The sequence below is a fragment of the Staurois parvus genome, unplaced genomic scaffold (genome assembly GCF_062004578.1).
Source record: "Staurois parvus isolate SC_StPar_1 unplaced genomic scaffold, SC_StPar_1.0 ptg000043l, whole genome shotgun sequence".
Classification (NCBI taxonomy): domain Eukaryota; kingdom Metazoa; phylum Chordata; class Amphibia; order Anura; family Ranidae; genus Staurois; species Staurois parvus.
Window position 1 is genome coordinate 1531978 of NW_028317839.1, and position 25901 is coordinate 1557878.

General features: G+C 46.3%; 1 protein-coding gene across 24 annotated transcripts in view; it reads right to left on the reverse strand.

The window, feature by feature from the left end:
- The window catches only part of LOC149470465 (calcium/calmodulin-dependent protein kinase type II subunit gamma), a 332348-nt gene extending 319328 nt beyond the window's left edge, over positions 1-13020 (reverse strand). For 4 of the 24 annotated variants that reach the window (XM_089663532.1, XM_089663492.1, XM_089663523.1 and 1 more), the window contains exon 1: positions 12673-13019. In XM_089663532.1, the coding sequence (XP_089519658.1) occupies positions 12673-12737 (65 nt within the window). In that variant the 5' untranslated portion in view covers positions 12738-13019. Of the gene's footprint in view, positions 1-12672 lie in introns of all 24 variants that reach the window. The other 20 variants (XM_089663574.1, XM_089663515.1, XM_089663552.1 and 17 more) reach the window with 7 other exon arrangements.
- Positions 13021-25901: the final 12881 nt, after the last annotated feature.

Below are 25901 nucleotides of genomic sequence, written 5' to 3' on the forward strand. Positions count from 1 at the left end.
TAACAGTGTAAATTTGCTGTCCCCTCAAAATAACTCAACACACAGCCATTAATGTCTAAACTGCTGGCAACAAAAGTGGATACACCCCTAAGTGAAAATGTCCAAATTTGGCCCAATTAACCATTTTCCCTCCCCGGTGTCATGAGACTCGTTAGCATTGCAAGGTCTCAGGTGTGAATGAGGAGCAGGTGTGTTAAATTTGGTGTTATCACTCTCACTCTCTCATACTGGTCACTGGAAGTTCAACATGGCATCTCATGGCAAAGAACTATCTGGGGATAAGAAAAAAGGAATTGTTGCTCTAAATAAAGATGGCCTAGGCTATAAGAAGATTGCCAAGACCCTGAAACTGAGCTGCAGCACGGTGGCCAAGACCATACAGAGGTTTAACAGGACAGGTTCCACTCAGAACAGGCCTCGCCATGGTCGACCAAAGAAGTTGAGTGCACGTGCGCAGCGTCATATCCAGAGGTTGTCTTTGGGAAATAGAAGTATGAGTGCTGCCAGCATTGCTGCAGAGGTTGAAGGGGTGGGGGGTCAGCCTGTCAGTGCTCAGACCATACGTCGTACACTGCATCAAAATTGGTCTGCATGGCTGTTGTTCCAGAAGGAAGCCTCTTCTAAAGATGATGCACAAGAAAGTCTGCAAACAGTTTGCTGAAGACAAGCAGACTAAGGACATGGAATACTGGAACCATGTCCTGTGGTCTGATAAGCATATTTGGTTCAGATGGTGTCAAGCGTGTGTGGCGGCAACCAGCTGAGGAGTACAAAGACAAGTGTGTCCTGCCTACAGTCAAGCATGGTGGTGGGAGTGTCATGGTCTGGGGCTGCATGAGTGCTGCCGGCACTGGGGAGCTACAGTTCATTGAGGGAACCATGAATGCCAACATGAACTGTGACATACTGAAGCAGAGCATGATCCCCTCCCTTCGGAGACTGGGCCACAGGATAACGACCCCAAACACCTCCAAGACGACCACTGCCTTGCTAAAGAAACGGAGGGTAAAGGTGATGGACTGGCCAAGCAAGTCTCCAGACCTAAACCCTATTAAGCATCTGAGTGGGATCCTCGAATGGAAGGTGGAGGAGCGCAAGGTCTCTAACATCCACCAGCTTCGTGATGTTGTCATGGAGGAGTGGAAGATGACTCCAGTGGCAACCTGAGAAGCTCTGGTGAACTTCATGCCCAAGAGTGCTGGAAAATAATGGTGGCCACACAAAATATTGACACTTTGAGCCCAATCTGGACATTTTCACTTAGGGGTGTACTCACTTTTGTTGCCAGCGGTTTAGACATTAATGGCTGTGTGTTGAGTTATTTTGAGGGGACAGCAAATTTACACTGTTATACAAGCTGTACACTCACTACTTTACATTGTAGCAAAGTGTCATTTCTTCAGTGTTGTCACATGAAAAGATAGAATAAAATACTTACAAAATTGTGAGGGGTGTACTCACTTCTGTGAGATACTGTACACTGTGCTGAACTGCAGGGAACCAATGGATCGGTGTGAAAGGGTCTAAAGAGTAACACAGTAAACTGGAACATTGGGGTTCATTTGCTAAAACTGGAGAGTGTAAAATCTGGAGCAGGTCTGCTTGGTAGCCAATCAGCCTCTAACTTCAGCTTGTTCAATTAAGCCTTGACAATAAAACCTGGAAGGTGATTGGTTTCTATGCAGAGCTGCACCAGATTTTCCATGCTCTAGTGTCAGAAAATCCCACCCCTTGTGTTTTTTTTTTAATGCAAAGCTTTCTCTGACCACTGAGGGGTAGTGATGTCACTTTGCATTCACTGGAAAAAACATAAGGCGTTCTATGAATGGCGACCACCTGTGTTCAGTTTGCAGTGGGGCAGTTGCTCGCAAAGAACCTGAGCAGGACCCAAAGGATTACGGGAACCACTGTAGTAGTTGGCACTACTATAGTGATGGCTATCTTGTTCATCAGGTATGCATACTTCCATTGTGTCAAGCTGCACCAATGTATTAAGCATGCAATACACATCTTTCCTTTAGTTATAGCCATGTTAAAGCTAAACTCGACAGTAATGGCGTCATGACTGTACGCAAAATCACAGTAATCAATTTAAAAAAAATATATATATAAAAAACATTACCAACACAACAAAATCAAACTAGAAATTACAAACCTATACTAATATATTTAGTTAATCACCCTCCCTCCTAGATTGTAAGCTCTGAGGAGCAGGGCCCTCTTGTATTGAACGCTATATAAAACCTGTATAATAATAATAATGGCTTTAAAAAGGAACTAGTAGTAATTTAAAAAAAAAAAAAATTAAAGTACAGACACAAAACAGAATGTGAATGGAACATTTTTACTTTAAAGGTCTCTGCACATGGATGCTTAGAGGTTCAAAAGCGCTCAAGTGCAAAATCCCCAGCCCTTTCCTGCTCCCGAGGATATGCAGGTGGTGCGTACAGCTGGCCACGCACATGAATGGCTGTACACAGTTGTAATAATGGAAATGCCAATGCTCTGTGCCTCAGTGTTTACTGCATATGCGCATGCAATGCATTTTCCTGAATGTGAAACAAACACAGGAGCATGGAAAGAGCTGGGAATTTTACCCCTAGTACCACTGAAAAACTAAATAGCCGTGTGCATGAGGCCTTAATCTGCAAATATATTTACACTTTATATTGTATATAGGCGAGCGCTGGAAAGAAATAAAAAGCAGCTAGCACACAAGGTAACAACCCCTATAAGGTACATGGTATAAAAGTGCAGCGCTAAACAAATTATATAATATCAAGTGAAACAGTCAAGTGCACCATATAAAAGTGAAATAAATATAATCCATAAAATATATACAAAAATCTATTAGTGTCCGTGGGACTACAAGGCACAGCAATCACGGTGAAGGATAAAACTGTGAATGATCCAGTGAGGGAATCCACCACCTCTGCCAGATGTAAACGCACCAGAAAGCTACTGCTAAATAGCATGTATGCTGTGCCTTGTAGTCCCATGGACACCAATACATTTTTGTATATATTTTATGCACTATATTTATTTCACTTTATATGGTGCACTTGACTGTTTCACTTGATATCATAATTTGTTTAGCGCTGCACTTTTATACCATATGTTTACACTTTAGCAGCACACATTACTCAATGTTCAGATTTGATATCGTTCACCAGTAAACACAGGAAGAATACACGGCTTTGATCTGGTTTATTTTGTGACTTGTTCACTAAAAAGCCATAAACAGAGACCAGCACTGAAAGTAATGCCCTATGACTAGTGGCACATCAGAAAATGGCGTTTGCTTTACATTCCAGTTTCACAATTCCATTAATGGACAAAGTGCGGCAGACACAAAGGTTGCTGAACACCCTATTAGTGAAGCACAGACTGCCGCAATCTACCTCCATGGTGCGGCCTAGGAAGCAGCCTTGGCCTCTGTGATTTCATTAGTGAACTAAACAGGCTAACAGTCATTCAGCCTACAAAGCTGCCACCTCAGATGACAGCTCCAATTTACTGAGAAGCAAGCGATAATCCCAATATTTGTAACCAATACACACACAGGATGAACTAGGAGGTCCGAACCTACGGGAAGGGTCAACGGAACAAGCTAGATGCTGACAGGATCAGGTACTATCTAGAATAAAATCCATCGCTCTGTCCTATTAAAGGATATGAAAAGATTTGGCATGGTTCATTTTTTAAAGAGGTTCTAAAGCTAAAATGTTATTTAACCCCTGCATTAAGGTAAAAAACGTTTTGCCACTTGATGTGCCCCCCTCCTTGCCCCCCACAGAAACCATTTACCTGACTCCTCCATTGATCCAGCGCTGTGCCTGTCAGCTCTCTGCTCTTCCTGCTTCCAAAGGCTTTGTTGAGCAGTGGGTGCCATTGGCTCCTGCTGCTGTCGATCCAATCTATCAAGTCTATGGAAGCACACAGCCCAGTTTGGCCAGCACAAGTGCCCCACTTAAGCGTACAGATTACTATGGAAACACAAACTGAAGAGAAGGTGTAGAGAGCACTGGCGGGAGACCTCTGAAGAGGAGGTTCAGGGCCACTCTATGCAATATGATCACACCGAGCAGACAAGAATATGGTTATTATATTTAATAAGGATCATCACTCCTTCTGGGGAGATGAATGGAAATGATCAAGCACTGAAATGTCATTGGAAAGGTGTCTGAATGAATTCACTATTGATCTCCTCCCGCCCCAAGGTCTAGTCCAGCTGTATTGCTGCACTGGGGTGCTGCTGCTAAATCCATCTGCCTGGATTTTGTGCATTCACCTATGTACAAATCAGTTTCAAAGTGCTGCCTCTCTGAAAAGCGATCTGTGGTGGATTTCCTTTCAAATAGTGGTACAGCAGCAGCTGCCAGGCATTCATGTGATGATACTACCTCTTCCTGAGTGCCTGCTTTGTTTTGTTTTTTTTCATGAACCAAGAATTTGGCCCGCAATTGCAGCTCATCCCCATTCATTTAATTGTATAATTTTTTCAGCAGCTGCAAAGTAACGCATAGTGGCTACAGTATGTGTACAATTCCATCAAGCCACTGTTACAGCTTAAGGGGGGAGGGGGGGGGGGGGGGGAGGTGATGGAACCACAAATCAGCCTGTGCCATCATTCACTCCCCCACCTTAGCATTCAGGACCAGTTCACACTATATGCCTTTCAGTTGCTTTTTTCTGCATCCAAAATGCACAGAAAGTACTTTGTATGGTTGTCAATGTCATAGTTCACATCAGCGCTTGCAGTTCCAGTGCGTTTTGGTTGCAGAAAAAAAAAAAGCTGAACAGGCTGCATTTTTCCTGCACAGAACATGCACCAGAACAAACTGGAATGCACCAAAGGCACACTGCAATGCACATGTCCCTATTTAAAATTGAAGAAAAAAGGAGAGGGAAAAAATGAACTGGAACGTGCTAAAAACGCACATGCAGAAATGCATCCTGAACACACCTGGACTGCGTTTCTATAGTGTGATTCGGCCCTCAATAAACACCTTGTATCAGAGAATACAATGAATACAAGCTGTTCTCCGATTGGAAAAGGTGGGGATCATGGCATCATCCATCTCTCCTCTCCAATCAAAGAATGCCTTATATTCACTGAATAAAATACAAGGCATTTTTTGAATGGCTGAGATGTGAGAGCGAGCAATGCTGTGTTTAGTAGAAGACATTTGAGCACCCACTGTCAGAGGCCGGCATATACAGTATGTAGCACAAGCTGCTGCAAGCATTTGCCACATCCCTAGTGGCCCTCTGAAGAATCTGATTATATGAAGCAGGACCAAAGTATACCTTTCATGTAGCAGAATTCCTAGAGTTCTCCTTTAACAAAGTACCTTTCAGCTCCCTATAGTCATATGCAGGTTGTATAGTGCTGCATCCTAGGTTTTCAAAGCTCCTAGTTCTGGCTGAGATCTGTCCAGGCCGGCTCTAACAATGTATATCACAATCAGCAAGGACACAAAGCAACCAGACTGGACTCAAGCTGCTAGAATTCACTAACATAGCTGAGGTTTGCTAAAACAATCGTTCCTGGAACACAGAGGATCTTAGCGGACACCTCGCTCCTTTCCAAAGCTCAGTTCTGCAAAATACTTTCTTGAAGCAAGTATGCCGCCTTGTACTGGACTGCGAAGCAACTCCTGTGCGTGTCAGACGTGAAAAACGCTGGAATGGAATACAAACTGAAGAACAGAAAAAGAAAAGCCAGCAGAAGAAAGGCAAGAAAAAGGAAGATTTGATCATATCTGAAGACCTCCGCTGCTTTTTGTAACAAACATACCTACATACTGTATGTATGTGTAAAATATATATATATATATATATATATATATATACATACATACATACACACACAAATTTTTATATATATAAAAATAAAAAACACACATACACGTTATACATACATTAAAATATATATTTATATTTATATATTACACACATACACAAAACTACTGATAACATGCTGTGTTATGTAACAGCTTCGAGGGTGGGTTGTCATGCTGAAACACTACTACACTACTACATGATCAGTCACACATTTAAACCCCTATCCCCAAATTAGACCTATCAGGGGGAATTCATAGGGAAAAGGGTGTCGTAGACTCCCTTAAGAATTATGTTGGCCTGCTGCAACAAAACTGGCAGTGTGTGTGCCCACTTCACAAGACAGATCCAGGTACGACAGGTATGTGAATCTTTCAGGACACTCCTTCCTCAGTGCACTTCATCCCTCCCCGGCCACTGCAGCCATCACACTGACAGATGGTTGAGGGGTTTTGTAGGCCTTATAGTAGGGGAAGTGGAGCCTGATGGGGAAATGAGAGTCTAGTTCCTGATCAAGTCCGCCTGGCTGTTGTAAAGATCCATAGCCACTCTTCAGTCCAGTAGCAGCTTTCAAATCTGTCCACTGCACTGTCAATCCAAAGCAATGTTGACTTAATGGGGACCTGGCCCCAGAGTTCCCCATCAGGCTCCGCCTGCCCAGTGACAACTACCATAATTTGGGTAGTGACAACATCACTATATCCATCTCCTTTGTTTACATTCAGTTGCTGGCTGGGGAATCCCCCAGCCAACAGCTGAATGGTCCTGCAGATACAGCCCTCTGTGGGAAGCGGTCACATTCATGACAGCTTCCCAGCAGACATGTACCACTCTAGTGGAGTGCCTCTGTATGCCAGCTCAGAGATGGTCTTAAAAGAGAAGTGCAGGAATCAGGGGTGGACTGACAACTCATGGGGCCCCCGGGCAATAGGGGATCATGGGGCCCCCATGTCCTCACCCACACCCAAAAAAGCCTATAAAAAAAAAAAAAAAAAAAAAAAAGATACCAGGGGCATCTAATGGGGCCCCGGGGCAGTGCCCGAATGGTCAGTCCGCCCCTGGCAGGAATGTAGAAAACATACATACTCACCTAGATGGCTGCAGCATTGATCCAGTGCTGAAGCTGTCCCCCACTGGCTCTACACCAAGAACTGAGTGATCAAAGGCTGCTGATTGCTCAGTTATTTGGTCAGTTCTGAGCACAGAGCGGTGACTGTCAGTCACCGCTCTGTGCTGTGCCCCTCCAGTAATCACTGGAGTGCCGGACTGTGGAGGGGGCAGGATCTTCAGGCTGAGCCAGCTTCCAGTCAGGAATCTGAGCAGATCCCAATATTATTGTCAGGATCCCTATGGAGCTGGGACTGACTGACATCAGCTGACAGCGGGCTAAAGCTGAATCTGGGTCACTTCTGTGACTCTCAGCAGAAGTAGGACCAAAGGAGCTTTGGCCATACTTCTCCAATTACCACCAGTTCCTTAATCGGCAAACTGTTTGTAATTCTACAAGATTCCATCGCTGTCAAAGCAACATGTTCTTAAAGTGGCAGTAGTTAAAATGACCTGAATTAGTTGTCTGGTGCAAATGCCTACCTGAATTGTCAAGCATTTGTTCCAGGGCAAATTATGCCATAAAACGCAAGAACCATTCAGTGCACCACCCAGCCCTGTCCAGCCACATCAGATGTCTGCTGGCAGCCTGTAATAGTCCATGAGAATGGACTTTTACAGGCTGCCAGCAGCAGGGCTGGACAATGCACCTGTACATTAAATAGCACCTAAACACCTGACGTGCATGGAGTCTGAGGCACAGGTAGTCCTAAAGGTCACTACCATCAGAAAAGTGTCTTTGCTGAATTCTTCTGAATGTGGTAATGCAAAATGCAGATGTGAACTACAAACCCCAGCAAGTCCTTGACCTTGTATTACAAGAGCAAATGAAGAACCAGAGCCATTTTTACCTATATGAACATAAAAGGTATAGTGCAATATGATCGCATAACATGATAACATTCATCCTAGGCTACCTGAGTATAAATACACCTGTCACATTAACACCCCTTACAACTGTTAAAAGAAAAACTTGAAGCTGTAAGATTTATGGCTCACGCTACCATAATTAAATGGCAATACACTATAACACTAGAAATTACAGAGCAGGGGATAATTACCAGAACTGATTTCATGTAGACATAATTAAGTATGCAATTCTCACACATTTCTGTTACACACATTCATTAACTTTTTACGTAAAACGTTCGGTTGAGACAAGCCTGCAGGACAGAGGAGGTTAACGGCACAGCGAACGATGAAGAGTAATGACAGCGCAGAAAATGTAGTTCTGTTCTTGGAAGCGATTAAGGGGGAAAAGTGGGTATGCCAAGTTGGAATCTTAGTTGGAGTAAATGGTCAGAATAAAAAAAACAAAAAAAAACATTTAAATATTAATTACCATTGATCAGGCTGTAGGAGTAGACAGACAGATAATGGAAGCTGAACAAAGGAAAGGATGGGAGAGGGAGATTTGGCCAAAACTTCTGCAATGCAGTGAACAGAAGAGCCATAATTGAGCAGGACCCATCACACCTCTACCCAACACATGCGTTAACTCCCTCCATTCCAGGCCTGCAACCACTGATAACAAAGGGATTAGGGTCTCCCTACAAAGGCTCAGCTGGATATTCTTGGTACATAATCAGCCTGATTTCTAGAGGTACAGAAGCAATGAAACATACCTGCTACAGTAACAAGGAAAGTAGCAAGCAGATGACATGTAGCAATATAGAAAATGCTACAGTATGTATGTATTAGAAAACCTGAAGATTTCCTGAATGCTCAAACAGATACATGAATACTGTGTTAAGCTAAATCCTGCTAGAGTTGCTTTTCCTTTAAGGCTAAGTCCATATTTAAAAAAAAAAAATAAGTGCGTATGTGCGTTGTTCTATAGGAGGCTGATAAGCATTGCAACTTTGACCAGTGGACTGCAATGTCAGGCTCCTGCAGACTCTTCCTCCATGTCCAGACAAGGTACAGGTGTTCAGGTGGAGAGCTGAAGGTGTCAATGGACTAGGAGTGTGGTTATCACTGCACTTGTGTTCCATTGGGAACTATAGGTTCGTCTGCTGCAGTGACATACAGGACTTGTAGTTCATTCATTCACACGTTTCTGTGAGTGACAAAAATGTGCAGGGGGGGGGGGCTCCACATAATCATGCAGATTTCAAAAGTGACAGATGCTACAGGGGTACATGCTCTCATGGGGGAGGAGGAGTCCCATTTGCACCATGCACACCCTAAAAATGGGTGTACATGGAGCACTGCAGGCTCCTGTGAAAAAAATGTTAATTGCACTTTTTTTTTCTGCAGAAATATGTGCATTTTTTTTTTTTTCAATAAAGTGAACTTGGAATTTAGTTTGTTAAGGGTTTCTGTGGTATCAATCTACAAATCGCTCAGGTGTGAATTGGAGATAAATCCTTTGTGAAACATTTAATATTTATAATTACCAATCCTCTTCTACAAGTCTGAGAATGGAATAACTTCTAACAACTACTAAGCAGTCATATTTTCCTGGTCTGTCTATACATTGAAGCCTGTATTCCTAATGTCACCATACTTGTTACCATCTGACTGTACAACCAACTTTAAAGGACAAGTCCACCTCTTCACAAAAAATGAAAAGGCGAACTCCAAATATTTCAGGCATCCTCCAGACCCCGCTGCACAGAGTGGCCATGATGCCCCACGCTGCCGATTAGTTGCCCACACACCACAATGTATGGCCCTGGAGTGAGTAGCCATCAGAATACTTACAATGCCAAGTGCTTGGTCAGTGCAGCCACCAATGAAAAGCATATCTGAGGCTTCTTCAATCGAGGATCCCCAGAACAAAGAAGCACGTCTCATTGGTCAGAACAGTCACATGGTCGTGCTGACCAATGAGCGGATACCACTGCGAGCATTATGATGGATACTCGCTCTGGGGTTATGTACAGACTGTTACACTGGTGGCTTGGGGTATCACAGCCACCATGTGTAGAGGGGTGGCCAGGAAATTTGGAGTTAGTTCACCTTTTCATAAAAATGTGAACTTTCAGTGAGAGGTTTCCCAGCCATTAGAAAACACTGATCACTGCTGCGGGCTATAGCTGCCGGAAGTAATCAAATGGAAAAAAAAAAAAACCCACACGACAGGCTGGCTTTACCCTTTTAAAGGTATTAAAATGTAATATGGAGGACCTATCTACACTATGCAATCAACTTTTATCCAATCAAGCCTGTGCACTATATAGTTAGTGGACCAAAAGGAGATTGTACAATCAGATTGTAACGTGTATGGTGGGCATTACTGAGCAAGCTAAACTGAGTTTTATTATACTGCCTACTAAACACAATCTAGGTGTAAAACATAGCATAAGTGCTTCATTCTCCCATTATAAATTGATAAGCAGCTTCCAGATCTCTGACTTGATACAGACCAGGCAAAATTCCAAAAACCATTGCTGTGCTTGACATCGATACATTTGTATCTGTTAAGTCAGCAGTATTTATAGGGATATTATAGACCATGTGTACCAATGGAGGGACACAGCCAACCATTCAACCACACCAGATGCTGACATCCATAGGAGCTTTATGGTGTTGTTCCAAATGACAAGCAGACATCTACCACACTGTCATAACACAAGAGAAAATCCGGGATAAATGTTTGGATATTTATTATCCTGGTCTAGGCAATGATGACGCTTTATTAAGGTCTCAGAATAAAGAGCTAAGTGTTTTCTATTACATAAGAACGGTCAATGAAAGAAACGTCTTTGTCCTATTGTCTAGGTACTAAGGCTGCGATTGGTGCTCAGTCTTAAAATCTCTAACACCCCCCTTCCCCCCCTCCAAAGACAAGCCGGGCTGGTCTGTGTGCTGGGATGATCTCTGTGTGACGCTGTCACTGTGCCTGTCAGGTCACTAATCAATGTCACTATGCAGGAGCTGCCTTGTATGTCTGGCCTTGCTCTATGTGTGTGCATGCGTCTACAGGATTTCATTCACATCTTTGCTTCTACCAAAACTACTCTGGGCTGTGCCATTATGTCAGCAGCCTAGCCCACCGTCCCCCCCCCCATCCAGGTCTGGAATAAACCTTTGTCTCCCCCACCCAATGGTTCTGATCCTGAACCCTCTTTCCCAGATCTCCCTGTGTGACATGTCTCCCCACCCCCCAGGCTGTGTGTGATCTCGTCTGTGCTGCTCCCTTGTACACAGGTGATCCGTCTACCTCTGCCCCTCCTGTGCAGGACAGTCCTCACTGCTATCTGGTGTGCTCAACGTGGAAGGTCACACTGAGCCCCTGTGGCAGTTTTCTCCTGGTGACGGGTCATCTCCATGTGTCAACCATCCTGTCATCTCCATGCTGCAGAGCCTCCAAGTGCTGAGAAGACTCGTCTCTGTCGGCATCGGGAGTCACAACTACTTATAACATCCCTCTCCCCTCGGTCACTGCTGTCACTGGACTGTCACTGCTGTCCCTCTCTCTAGGTTCTGCTCCCTGTGCCCCAGTCTGAGGCAGTCCTATGCCCTTTGTAATGTGATCTGTCCAGGCCTGGGCCTATTCTACAACCCGTATATAAACTGTGCCTCCTTCACCCCACAGTTTAGTGCCATGTACCCCCAGTCTGATCCCATTGTATAATAATACAGTGTACCCCCAGTCTGATCCCATCATACAGTGCAGTGTACCCCCAGTCTGATCCAACTGTATAATAATACAGTGTACCCCCAGTCTGATCCCATCATACAGTGCATCCCCAGTCTGATCCCATCATACAGTGCATCCCCAGTCTGATCCCATCATAAAGTGCAGTGTACCCAAGTCTGATCCCATTGTATACAGTGTATCCCAGTCTGCCCCCCATCGCCCAGTAGGCGGCACCCCCGGTCTGCCCCCCATCGCCCAGTAGGCGGCACCCCCGGTCTGCCCCCCATCGCCCAGTAGGCGGCACCCCCGGTCTGCCCCCCATCGCCCAGTAGGCGGCACCCCCGGTCTGCCCCCCATCGCCCAGTAGGCGGCACCCCCGGTCTGCCCCCCATCGCCCAGTACGCAGCACCCCCAGTCTTTGCCCAGTGCACACCACCTCCAGTCTTCCCCCATTACACCCCCCCCAGTCTTCCCCCATTGCCCATTACACAGCACCCCCAGTCTGCCCCAAGCACACAGCACCCCCAGTCTGCCCCCAGCCTGCCCCGAGTCTGCCCCCAGCACCCCCAGTCTTCACCCAGCACCCCCAGTCTAAACCCAGTACACAGCACACCCAGTCTGCCCCCCATCGCCCAGCACCCCCAGTCTTCGCCTGGCACACAGCACCCCCAGTCTTCGCCCGGCACACAGCACCCCCAGTCTTCGCCCGGCACACAGCACCCCCAGTCTTCGCCCGGCACACAGCACCCCCAGTCTTCGCCCGGCACACAGCACCCCCAGTCTTCGCCCGGCACACAGCACCCCCAGTCTTCCCCACCGCCCGGCACACAGCACCCCCAGTCTTCCCCCACCGCCCGGTACACAGCACCCCCAGTCTTCCCCCACCGCCCGGTACACAGCACCCCCAGTCTTCCCCCACCGCCCGGTACACAGCACCCCCAGTCTTCCCCCACCGCCCGGTACACAGCACCCCCAGTCTTCCCCCACCGCCCGGTACACAGCACCCCCAGTCTTCCCCCACCGCCCGGTACACAGCACCCCCAGTCTTCCCCCACCGCCCGGTACACAGCACCCCCAGTCTTCCCCCATTGCCCGGTACACAGCTCCCCCAGTCTGCACCCCGGACTCCTTACTTGCCGAGCTCCTCGTAGAGCTGGTACTCGTCGGTGAAGCGGGTGCAGGTTGCGGTGGTGGCCATCCTAGTAGCGGCAGAGGCGATGTCACATCAGGCGGGCTGTCAGAGAGAGGTAAGAGCCGGGACGAGCTCTCTTCTGCTTCTTCCTCTGCGTCTCCCCCTCCTCCTCCGGGGCGGCTCCTGCTTCCCCTCCCTCCCGCTCCCACCTTCTCCTCCCCTACTGCCTCCGGGCCTTCCGAGCCTCCGTCTGTCCGGACCTCCGCTTCCCCCGGGTGACCCTGCCCAGAAGACTGCTGTCCCTCGGCTCCGGCCGTGCACTGTCACTGCTAGGAGGCCAGCACCGCGAGATTTCCCCGGGACACGCCCCCCTTCCTGCGGACGCCCAGCCCGGGGGGGAGAGAGGTGGGGGGAGGGGGAGCGCTGGCCGGGCTCTTACAATGAGCACAATACACCGTGTGGGGAACAAAGGGGAGACATGGGGGACGGGGACAGGGGGGCACCCTTCCTGAGAGGAAATAATGAGCCAATGCCAGTGTGTGTCCTTCCCACACAAAGCTGAACTCCTCACACACACAGAGAGGTGTGGGGCTCATTCATACAGTGAAAACCAGAACATTTATACCCCGGCAATGGCAGGCTGTACGCTGGTGTACGCGCATTCACTTGGATTTGCCGCACTGAATGCAAACTGCATCCACGGAGCGCTCTTCCGGTGTACCGGCAAACACTAGGTGTGCTGTGACCGGTGTACAGCCTGCCATTGGTTTGTACATCCCCAATGACACCAATGGGGCTGTCTGCACAGATCAGGGCCATGGATAAGGGGGTACCACCAGTCCTTCTGTATGGGGCCCAAGCCAGCAGGGGGGCCCCAGGCAGCTGGATGAAACGTAGGCAGGGAGGATGATCGGTGGGGGGGGCAACTACTGGAACTAATCCCCCGTATGGATCTCTCTGCAGCAGCTGAAAGCTGGCTTCTTCTCCCCCCAATGGCTTGCAGCTGCTGAAGAGAGCCGTACAGGGGATGGGTTCCAGTAATTGCCCCCACTGCACAGATCACCCTCCCTGTGCACCATACATTCTCCCCTGCTGCCCAGGCCCACCTGTCCCCCCCCCCCCCAACTCCGCAGTGATACCAGCTACCCTCTGCTCCTTCCCACCTGCATCCCTTCTTTACCTGAATGAACACGAGTGATCAGTACCGTTCACTCACTGTGTTCATTCTTAACTAAAGCATAGTAAACTGTGTTTATTGGGGGAGGGGGGTCCTGTCAGGTTGGCTGTATAGGGCCCCAAGGTTTTTAACAGCAGCTCTGACACAGATCATCTACGTGTCCCCATGCCAGTATACATGGCATACACATGGACCCAGTGTACAGCTCTCTGCAAACTATACTCCTGCGCAGGGGTGTATTAACCACATGGCAAACAAGGCATTTGCCTAGGGCGGCATTTTCAAGGGGGGGCAGCACCCCCCCCAGGGAGAAGGGACACATGCGACATGGGGACTGGGTGGGATTCGAAAGAGAATGCAGGCTGCTTGATGGTGTATGCAGACCCCAACTCTTGTTACCGGGGATGTCCAGAGCTGAGAAGGTGAGGGTCCTTCTGTTGCCGGGGGGGGGGTGTTAGTGGAATGCTCTCTCGGTTGGGGGGCAGGGGTGTTGTTGGTCACTGTCAGGCTCTCTCCGGGAAGGGGGGGGGGTTGGGGGGTCTGGTGTTGGGCGGTGTCTTGCTCTCTCCGCCGGGGGGGGGGGCATCTGATTTTTATGTTGCCTAGGGCAGCAAAAAATCTAAATACACCACTGCGCTGGGGATGGACTCAGCAGAGGCTATGGTAACAATTCAGATGTCCTGGAAAATGCACTCCTTGCTGCCCTCAACAGACCGGGGTAGTCCAAAGCCACTGGATACAAAAGAAAGAAAAAAGAGGGCGCACCGGACTAGTGCATTATCGTAAAGAATATTTATTAAAAGGATAAAAAGTAGGTATCATACTCACAATGGACATATAAAACAAAGGCACATCACATTAAACAGCGGTGTCCAATCCATATAGCATATAAATCCAAAACAATGGAACCCTGGACTTCCAACTGGCTAACGCGTTTCGAGGACTTAGCCTTTTCCTCAGAGCTCCGAGGAAGAGGCTAAGTCCTCGAAACGCGTTAGCCAGTTGGAAGTCCAGGGTTCCTGTCACGCACCTGGATAGTGAGCCTGACGTGAAGAGGAAGGCTTCCCGTACAACTCCGGCTCAAGGACTGCTGATGGTGAGACAGCGGTCGCAGGGGCACAGTGGGGTATGAGTGCCTGTAATCAGTCCGGTAATAGCAGGTGAGCTGATGAGTTGTAGGCAAGGAGCAGGGTTCTGATGCAGCCATGCTGGATGGATGGATACTCGAGCGCAGCGTGCTGAGGATGCAGGGTCAGACGAGCCGGGTTCGGTATCGGTCAGGTAGATCAGGATTACAGCGGCAGGAGGAAGAGTAGTCAGGTCACAGGACAGGTCAGCAACGGAAGATCAATCAGACAGGAGCAGAGACAGAAGAATAATCCAAAGACAAGCCAGAGGTCAGGGCAGGAAGCAATCAAGCGGAGATCAGGAACAGGCTGGTTCAGTATCAGGAGACAATCACAGGAATCAGGGAACACGAGCAGGGAAAAGACCATACGGCAAAGGGACAACTACTGCAGCCAGTTTAAATAGCCCTTTTGGCGCCAGCATTAGTGACAGGCGCGAGTGCGCATGCACACATGCACGTGTGCGTGCCGGTCTGTTTGGCTCATAAGGACTCTGTGCGTGCGCATATTTGTGCGCCGCGAAACTTCACCTGCACTATGGGCAGGTTTTCCCTGACATTGCCCCCTCCCTATGGGCAGCCTCCGGATGCCAATTGGCTCCTTCTTTGTGGGTGATTGAGAAAGAACTCACAAATTAAATTTGTAGCATGCACATTCTGTGCAGGTTCCCATGAATTTTTCTCTGGCCCATACCCCTTTCATTTGATTAGGTATTGCGTCTGGCCCCTCCTTTTCCTACAGTCCACAACAGCCTCGACTTCGAATTCCTCCTCTCCGTCAATAATTATAGGCTCAGGAGGCCTTGACCTTAGATCAGAAAAGGGGTCCGGCACTGCAGGTTTTAGTAATGACACATGGAAAACTGGGTGGACCTTAAGGGATTCTGGTAATATTAATTCGTAAGAGACATCGTTCATTTTACGTCTTACCAGAAATGGTCCCACAAACTTAGGTGCTAGCTTCCTTGAAGGACATTCCATCTTCAGGTTGGTTGTGGCGAGCCAGACCTGGTCTCCTGGGTGCAGGATCAATTCTCTCCTTCTCCTTCTACCGAAGACCCTCTTGTCCTCCTGGGCTTTTGTGACAGTCTCCTGAACAATTTGTTATTAGTAGAAAAAAAACTTAGTATATCTTGAGCAGCAGGGACAGAAGTTTCCGGCACAAGGTCAGGCAAGAAGGTAGGGTGTAACCCATAATTAGCAAAAAATGGGGATTGTTTGGTTACAGCATGATTGGAGTTATTATATGCAAACTCCGCCAATGGCAGGAGCGATACCCAATCATCTTGGACAAAAGAAGTATAACACCGGATGTACTGCTCCAGGGTCTGATTGGTCCGTTTGGTCTGTCCATTGGTTTGTGGGTGATAGGCTGAAGAAAAAGACAGTTCGATTATCAAGGTTTCACATAGTGCCCTCCAGAATCTTGATGTGAACTGCACCCCTCGATCTGAAACAATGTTTACAGGAATTCCATGGAGCCTTACAATTTCTTTAATAAAGACCCGAGCAGTTTCAAAAGCAGAGGGTGTATTTTTCAGGGGCAAGAAATGGGCCATCTTAGATAGCCGAACTACTACCACAAAGATGGCGGTAAATCCTTCTGAAAGTGGGAGTTTTACTATAAAATCCATCGATATCATCTTCCATGGTCTATCAGGTACAAGCAGAGGTCTGAGCAACCCCCAGGCTTTATTTCGGGTACTCTTATTTCGGGTACAGATGGTCCATGCGTTTACATAAGTTTTACAGTCTTTTCCGATATCCGGCCACCAGAATGTGCGTTGTGCTAGCTCTATTGTCTTGGAGACCCCAAAGTGGCCCGGTAAAAGATGGTCATGGCAATATCCAAGGACAAGGGTCCGCATCTCCTTGGGTACCACAATTTGCTCACCTTTCCATAGCAGTCCATCCTTGCTTTGTACTGTAACTCCGGGTGGGCTGGATGCTCCTGCCAAAGCCTGCTATAATTGGGATAATAGACTGGTCTGTAGTAACAAGAAATTCCCTGTAGGTAAAATGGTGTCTGGTATTGGGGTATCTTTTGGATCCTCAAACATGCGTGATAATGCATCTGGTTTGGTGTTCTTGGATCCAGGTCTATAGGTAATGTGAAAGGTAAATCTTGAGAAGAATAATGCACATCGGGCCTGATGTGGTTTAAGGCGTCTAGCAGTCCTTAAGTACTCGAGATTCTTGTGGTTGGTATATATTAAAATCGGGTGTGTGGCTCCTTCTAGCAGGTATCTCCTTTCCTCCAGAGATACTTTAATTGCCAGAAGCTCCCGGTCCCCTATGTCATAGTTCTTTTCAGCTGGAGTTTCCTTGAGAAAAATGCTACTGGATGCATTAATTCCTTGAGTCCTGTCCGTTGGGAAAGAACTGCCTCAACTGTGTTTTCTGATGCGTCTACCTCTAAGATATAAGGCAGTGTGGAGTCTGGATGGCTCAGAATAGGGGCAGCTGTGAATAGTTCCTTCAGGGCTTTGAAGGCGGCCTGTGCTTCCGGAGTCCAGTGGAAGTGGACCCCCAGTCTGGTGAGCTGGGTATTGGGTGAAATGAGGGCTGAGAAGTTTTTAATGAATTTCCGGTAGAAATTGGCAAAGCCTACAAATCGCTGGATACCTTTTTTATCTGAGGGGACTGTCCAGTCCAAGATTGCTGAGACCAAGATCTGTGGGTCCATTTTAATTCCTGCTGTGGAAATGATCAACCTGAGAAATGGAATACTCTGTTGCTCCAATTTGCATTTCTAGGCCTTGGCATAAAGTTTGACGAAGTTGTCCTAAGAACTTTTTAACATGCTCTCGATGGATCTCCAAGGATGTGGAAAATATTAGAATGTCATCTAGGTAGACTATGACAAAGATGTCAAGGCAATCTCTGAAGATATCATTGATAAAATGTTGGAAGGTAGCAGGTGCGTTGCACAATCCGAAGGGCATGACCAAATACTCGAAATGGCCAAATCGGGTACGAAAAGCAGTTTTCCATTCATCCCCTTCCCGGATACGGACCAAGTTATAGGTTCCTCTTACGTCTAATTTTGTGAAGATGACTGCAGTTTTAAGCCTTTGGAAGAGTTCAGGAACCAAGGGAAGGGTGTAATGATTCTTTACCATAATTTTATTTAGTTCCCCATAATCCACACAAGGTCGTAGGGATCGGGATTGGTCCTTCTTTTCCACGAAGAATATTCCTGCTCCTGCTGGAGATGTAGTCGGGCGAATGAATCCCTTTTGAAGGTTTACTTCAATATACTCCTTTAATACCCCTAATTCCCATTCAGATAAGGGAAAAATGCGCCCGAAGGAAATTTAAGATCCTGGAAGTAAATTGATCAGGCAATCGTAAGGTCGGTGAGGAGGAAGGTTATCTGCTCCTCGCTTGCTAAAGACATCCAAGTATCCATGGTAGGCCTGTGGTACTATTTGGACAAGTTCAGTATCTGAGTCTATGCAAAGTAGTGTAGAGGTGGATGGTGGTGCTATGGATAGGCAATGTTTTTTGCAGTATGGGGATGAAAACTGGATTTTCTCTGTCTTCCAATCAATCTGTGGGTTGTGAGCCTGTAGCCATGGTAGGCCCAAGCTTGCGGTTCACCTTGCAGCAGAGAGATAATGAACCCCACTTTAACATTTTCCATGGAAAAGGTTCTTGGCTGGAGGTTGAAGTAGAGCTGACATGCATTGCGGAACGCTCTAAACTTGCTTCGGTCTCCAGCGAACTGCTCAGGAGTGGGTACACGGGGTTCAGGAGGCGGCATCATGCCAACAGTATTAATGAGAGGTTCTGTGGGAGTCCCCGCTGTGACTGGGACAAAGCTGCAGACACAGGAGCAGGTGTAGCCAGCGTCTGCATGCGTTCCTCCAGGTGCACATATCCTTCCTTCAGAGTTTTGACTGCATGGGTCAGTGCTGCCAAATGCTGACATATTTCATCCAAAGGCGAAGGTCCTCTTGCAAGCTCAGACATGGCCGTATGGTACTGTCATGTACCTGGATAGTGAGCCTGACGTGAAGAGGCAGGCATCCCCTACAACTCTGGCTGAAGGACTACTGGTGGTGAGACAGTGGTCGCAGGGGCACGGTGGGGTATGAGTGCCTGTAATCAGTCCGGTAATAGCAGGTGAGCTGATGAGTTATAGGCAAGGAGCAGGGTTCTGATGCAGCCATGTGGGATGGATGGATGGATACTCGAGTGTAGCGTGCTGAGGATGCAGGGTCAGATGAGCCAGGTTCGGTATTGGTCAGGCAGATCAGGCTTACAGCGGCAGGAGGAAGAATAGTCAGGTCACAGGACAGGTCAGTAACGGAAGATCAATCAGCCAGGAGCAGAGACAGAAGAATAATCCAAAGACAAGCCAGAGGTCAGGGCAGGAAGCAATCAAGCTGAGATCAGGAACAGGCTGGTTAGGTATCAGGAGACAATCACAGGAATTAGGAAACACGAGCAGGGAAAAGACCATACGGCAATGGGACAACTACTGCAGCCAGTTTAAATAGCCCTTTTGGTGCCAGCATTAGTGACAGACGAATGCCTGTTTGTGCGAGTGCGCATGTGCGCCTATGTCCAAATGCCTACACATCTGTTCGGCTTGTAAGGACTCTGCGTGTGTGCATATTTGTGCGCCACGGAACTTCACCTGCACTATGGGCAGGTCTTCCCTGACAGTTCCATTGTTTTGGATTTATATGCTATATGGATTGGACACCGCGGTTTATTGTAATGTGCCTTTGTTTTATATGTCCATTGTGAGTATGATACCTACTTTTTATCCTTTTAATAAATATTCTTTACAATAATGCACTAGACCGGAGCGCCCTCTTTTTGCTTTCTTTTTTATACAGCTCTCTGCACTCGTGTCAACGAGCCCCAATGCAGCACCTGTCTATCATGCAGACTGGTGTGCGTCTTGTGCCAACGGTGTGGAGACAGTCTACTGTATTGGTACATTTTTATGTTTTACTTTATTCATGTTACACAATGACAACTCATTACCACTTGACCTCCAGAAGGTCCCCCCCCCCCCCCCCCCCGACCAGGCCATTTATTGCTATTCAGCACTCCTCTAACTGGTCATTGTGTGGTCATGCAACACTGTACCCAGTTTCATTTTACTGTATATCTTTTTTTTCACATATACCGTATAGAGCTTTCTTTTGGTGATATTTGATCACCACTGAGTGTTTTATGTTTTGTTATATAAACAAAAAATGACTGAAAAGTTTGAAAAAAGAAAACAATATTTTTTACTTTCTGTTATAAAACATACCCATTATAACAAAAATCAAAAAATAACATTTCTTCATAAGTTTAGGCCAAATGTATTCTGCTACATGTAAAAATCCCAAATAAGTGTATATTTCTTGGTATGTTTCAAAGTTAAAGCTTCTACAATCTATATCTGAATATTGATCAGTTCTCATGTACTGACGGCCTATCTCATTTTTTTGAGACCCTAAAACGGCAGGAGAGTACAAATAGCCCCCAATTGACCCCTTTTTGGAAAGTAGACAGTCTGAGGGATGGCGAGTTATTTGAAGTTGTAATTTTGTTGCCACAATTTTTTGGAAAATTAAAAAAAATGTTTTCTTTTTTCTTTTTTTTTTTTTACAAGCTGTCACCAGTGCAGTACAGCATCATCATATGACTGGTGTGGCAGTGATCAGGGATACTGACTGGTGACAGTATGTAAAAAAAAAAATGTTTTTTTTTGTTTTTCTTTTTAAACATTTTTTTCTTTTTTATAATTTTTTTTTTCTTTTTGCACATTTTTTTTATATCCTGTCTTCAGAGTGGTTCACTGTCACCATAGTGATGTTGTACTACTCTGCGGGGTGATCAGGGATTTTTTTCACACTATTATTGCTTATAACAGTGACGTTTACTGTTATCAGCAATAGTTTTAGCTGTCAAGAATGGGTCAACATTTATGACAGCTTAGTTACTGTTGACATGCTGTGATTGGCTACAGCTAATCACATAGTACAGGCAGCCAGGTACCATGTGATAGCCGTAAGCCAATCACAGCTTCACAACACTAAGCAAGCAGTCATGAATGGAACCCATTCATGACTGTTTTCTTTACATTGTAGTCATGTGATTGCTATGACCAATCATACTGATCACATAATACCCTGGCCACTCATAGAGGCCGAGCATCACGGGAACTACAGGGGATTGGTTCCAGTAAATATTCCCTCTGCCCCTCCTGTCCAGGTTCCCCTTACTTCTGCTTGTCATCTGCCTGGGTCCCTCTGTTGAAAAGATGGGGTTGGGGGTGGTACCCCCTTATTGTCGGCCCTGCCCCTACCCATCCTGCATACCCTATATATAAAAGATCTGTGTATTTTCCTTTTTATAATCATTGCAGATGGTCATCTGATCCTGCGGCTCTGGCTCTCCTGTGTAAGGGAGCCCTTGGAATTCCAGAAGCTATGATGTCACTGATAGGCTCCCCTGTCGCAGCCATTGTCGGTGCTCCCTCCTCTCCCCTGCAGCCGCCACCATCTGCCACCATGGCAAACAGCTTGTTGTCCTCAATGGACTCTTAGTGTGCTGATCAGCACATTTGTAGTCGATTCACACTTCCTCCAGCTTTCTAATTGATAAACTGTACCTCAGTACAGGCAGAAAGCTGCAGGATTTGTCTGCAGGAGCCTGACATTGTATCCACAATCCACTGACTTTCTGTGAGAGAAAATGATAAATGCAAAAATATGTGCATTTATTTGTATTTATTATTTTTTCCTAAAGGTGAACTTAGCCTTTAAACCAGAACTCCAGTTTATTTTCTTTGGCCCCACTGCATGGATCAGCTGCTCATTTTATTTTAGGAGTGAGGGCTAAGCTCATGCTCACCTGACCTGCTGATCCTATGGAAAACCGCACTCTCCCACATCCAGAGGTGGACCGTTCCTGTCTGTGGAGTGCACATTGAGTGTGCTGACGCCAGAAAGGACCAGCCTTGTGCGGACAGGATTTGTGGGTCGGATGAGTATATCTTTGGTGGCCTCTCCCCTAGAACAAAACAAGCATTTAACCCGTGCAGTGCCGGCACAGCTCAACTCCACGGGCAAAAATACATTTTTTCCCGGATGTCTGCTTTAACACTGTCAAAGAGGAAAAACATTTGAACTGTATTCACACCTGGCTTGTCTTTAACGCAGGAATCGCAAAGCCATCAGGAAGCTAGCTAAAGATCAGCATCCTAGTGGCATAAATAATTGACACGTGCAGTTATACAATGAAAGGTACCAGTTGCATTAAGGGAAAAATGACCATGATATTTTTTCCCCAAAAAAGGAACAGCACAGCCCCCAGCCTCTGGACTTAAACTGGTTCTAAATGCTGGCTGTTTTTTTACCTTCATGCATTTTTATGCATAAAGGTAAAAAACCTTCTGTATGCAGCTCCCCCCCAGTCCTCTCTTATACTTACCTGAGCCTGATCTTGATCCAGCGATGTGCACAAGAGCAGCAGCTATCTTGGCTCTCTCCCTCCTCAATGGCTCAGAGATAGCAGCAAGAACCTTTGGCTCCCGTTGCTGTCAATCACAGCCAGTGCAGGGGGGCGGGGCTCAGCCGAGCTCGGTGTGCTTATGGACACACAAAGCTGGCTTGGGAGTAAGCTTTTTATGGGGGCACTCAGTAGGAAAGAAGAGCAAGGAGTGTAGGCAGGGGACCCCAGAAAAGGTTGGGGGTTGCTCTGTGCAAAACCAATGCACAGAGCAGGTAAGTACAACATGTTTGTTTGTTTTTTTTTTAATTACCTTTAGTATCACTTTAATTCACTCTATGTGGTCCTACGAAAGCTCAGACTCTAGGAAAGAAAAGGTATTTCCTCACAGTCATTACTCAGGGTATACAGTGGTCTACCTGTTAATTAGCAAAGATGAAATTGCAGAAAAACATGAACAATATCTTGGCTACGTAAGCAAAAAATTTGGCAACATGACTAAAATGCTATGCACAGATAAGGGGAACAGATTTCACAAGCTATTTTGAAGAAGCACGAATAATGTTCCAGACTACTCTACCATACAATGCAGAATCACATGGTATTGCCGAAAGAATGAACTACACCTTATGTAGAAGTGGCAGAGGCATGTTCTTTGATGCCCATATGCCAACAACATACTAGAAAAAGGTCATTATGACATCTTGCTATCTCCAAAACTGCCTACCTGGCAAAGCAACAGAGAAAACTCCAGGTATAAAACGGAAAGAAGCCTGACCTGAAAATTAAAATGTATGGAAGCGAAGCATACATACTCGATCCTAAGGCCACAGTGTGGGTGCAGCGCAGTGTACCCATGGTTTTGTGTGGGTTCTCAGTGCTTTGGCATAGGTTTCCATTAGATAAGGTGGTTTTGATGCATTTTTTTAAATCACACCAAAAGTCCAGCATGCTGGACTTTCAGTGTGCTGTCAGAAAACGCACCAAAACCACTCAATTTCATGGAAGTCTATGGCAAAGCATGGGTAACCCATATGAAAAGTGCAGGTACACTGCGCTGCACCTGAACTGCAGGGAACCTACAATGAATCAGTGTGAAAGGGCCTAAGAGAAGCACACTAAATTGGAACATTAGGGTTGATTTACTAAAACTGGAGAGTGCAAAACCTGGTGCAAGGCAAGGTAACCAATCAGCCTCTAACTTCAGCTTGTTCAATTAAGTTTTGACAATAATACCTGGAAGCTGATTGGTTACTATGCAGAGCTGCACCAGATTTTGCACGCTCCTGTTTTAGTAAATCAACCCCAATGTGCTATAGAAGGTATATTTGTCAGTTCCTGTGAATCCTATGAGGGTTACAGAATTCTGCATCCAGACATCTATAAAGTACCATTGAGCAGAAGTATAATTATAAACAAAACACCTACCGTATGTGCAAAAGCCTCATGAAGTGATACAGTCAGCATTGTCTGAACAACAACCTGAGGAAGACCCACCAGTTCTTAAAGTGGTGCTCCACCCAAAATGGGAAGTTCCACATGCACATTTGGAGAGCGGGGGGTGGGGAAAGAATGAGTACCTGATTTTGACAGGTACCCGCTCCCATTTACTCTGTGATCTCCTAGCGGAAGCAGAAGTTGTCCTCCACCCCTCCCTCCCTGTAGTCTTCTGGGACACATAACAGATCCCAGAAGACTAGGGGACCATTCACAACGCACAGCACTACTCACACATGTGCAGTGGGCACCCGGCTGTCAAAGCTCAGTCAAAACTTAAATGTGAAAGAAATTTAGATATAGTGAAAAAGTCCCAAACAAATAGTGCTTCAGTGCTATAATGCACTGAGGATAAATCAGAGCAATAGAATCCCCAACAAACAGTGCTTCAATGAAAAGAAATTCCTCTGTTGTATCCAAACAATAGGTGTTCTGCAAATGGTCTCACCCCACAATGCTTCACGATCACCACCTACTACACTCCACACTCACCAGGTACATTGGACTCCTAGCTCGTACAGCATAAGGTCCAAACAGCTTAAACTGATGAAGTGTGTTCTCAGGCATGAACAGGACTCAGATGGATATACCCCAGATTCCATATGCTTCCTTAGTGCTTGAACGTACTCCTCATACATGCAAGAAAGTTATGAAAAGCAAGAGGAACACATATACTGTAACTCTGTAATACTCTTTATTTAGCAATAATCACAAATATATTGCACTCACATGTATAAAGACATTAAAAGCCTTTTGGATAAAAAAACAATGTTCCACGATCCCCACTACAATGGGCACAGAAAACTGGATCCGAAGTGCCGCACACAGCGTGTGCTCCACTCAACGGACAGGACGTCACAAGGTCGGACTGGAACCAGAAATTACGTTGACGCATTTCGCCCCTCCTCCAGGGCGTTATCAGACACCAATCTCCGGTTCCTCTGCACCAGATATACACTGCCTCTGCTCCTCCCACCTTATTACCTCACTTCCCATAAGGTGTACAGGCTTCACTCCCATACATATACAGGTGAAACTCCAAAAATTTGAATATCATGCAAAAGTTCATTTATTTCAGTAATGCAACTTAAAAGGTGAAACTAATATATGAGATAGACTCATTACATGCAAAGCAAGATAGTTCAAGCCATGATTTGTCATAATTGTGATGCTTATGGCTTACAGCTCATGAAAACCGCAAATCCACAATCTCAGAAAATTAGAATATTGTGAAAAGGTGCAATATTCTCAGCTCAAAGTGTCCCACTCTAATCAGCTAATTAAGCCATAACACCTGCAAAGGGTTCCTGAGCCTTTAAATGGTCTCTTGGTCTGGTTCAGTAGGAATCACAATCATGGGAAAGACTGCTGACCTGACAGTTGTGCAGAAAACCATCATTGACACCCTCCATAAGGAGGGAAAGCCTCAAAAGGTAATTGCAAAAGAAGTTGGATGTTCCCAAAGTGCTGTATCAAAGCACATTAATAGAAAGTTATGTGGAAGGGATAAGTGTGGAAGAAAAAGGTGCACAAGCAGCAGGGATGACTGCAGCCTGGAGAGGATTGTCAGGAAAATGCCATTCAAAAGTGTTGGGGATTTTCACAAGGAGTGGACTGAGGCTGGAGTCAGTGCATCAAGAGCCACCACACACAGACGGATCCTGGACATGGGCTTCAAATGTCATATTCCTCTTGTCAAGCCGCTCCTGAACAACAATGTCAGAAGTGGCTTACCTGGGCTAAAGTAAAACAGACCTGGTCTGTTGCTCAGTGGTCCAAAGTCCTCTTTTCTGATGAGAGCAACTTTTGCATCTCATTTGGAAACCAAGGACCCAGAGTATGGAGGAAGAATGGAGAGGCACACTCTGCAAGATGCTTGAAGTCCAGTGTGAAGTTTCAACAGTCTGTGTTGATTTGGGGAGCCATGTCATCTGCTGCTGTTGGTCCACTGAGCTTCATTAAGTCCAGG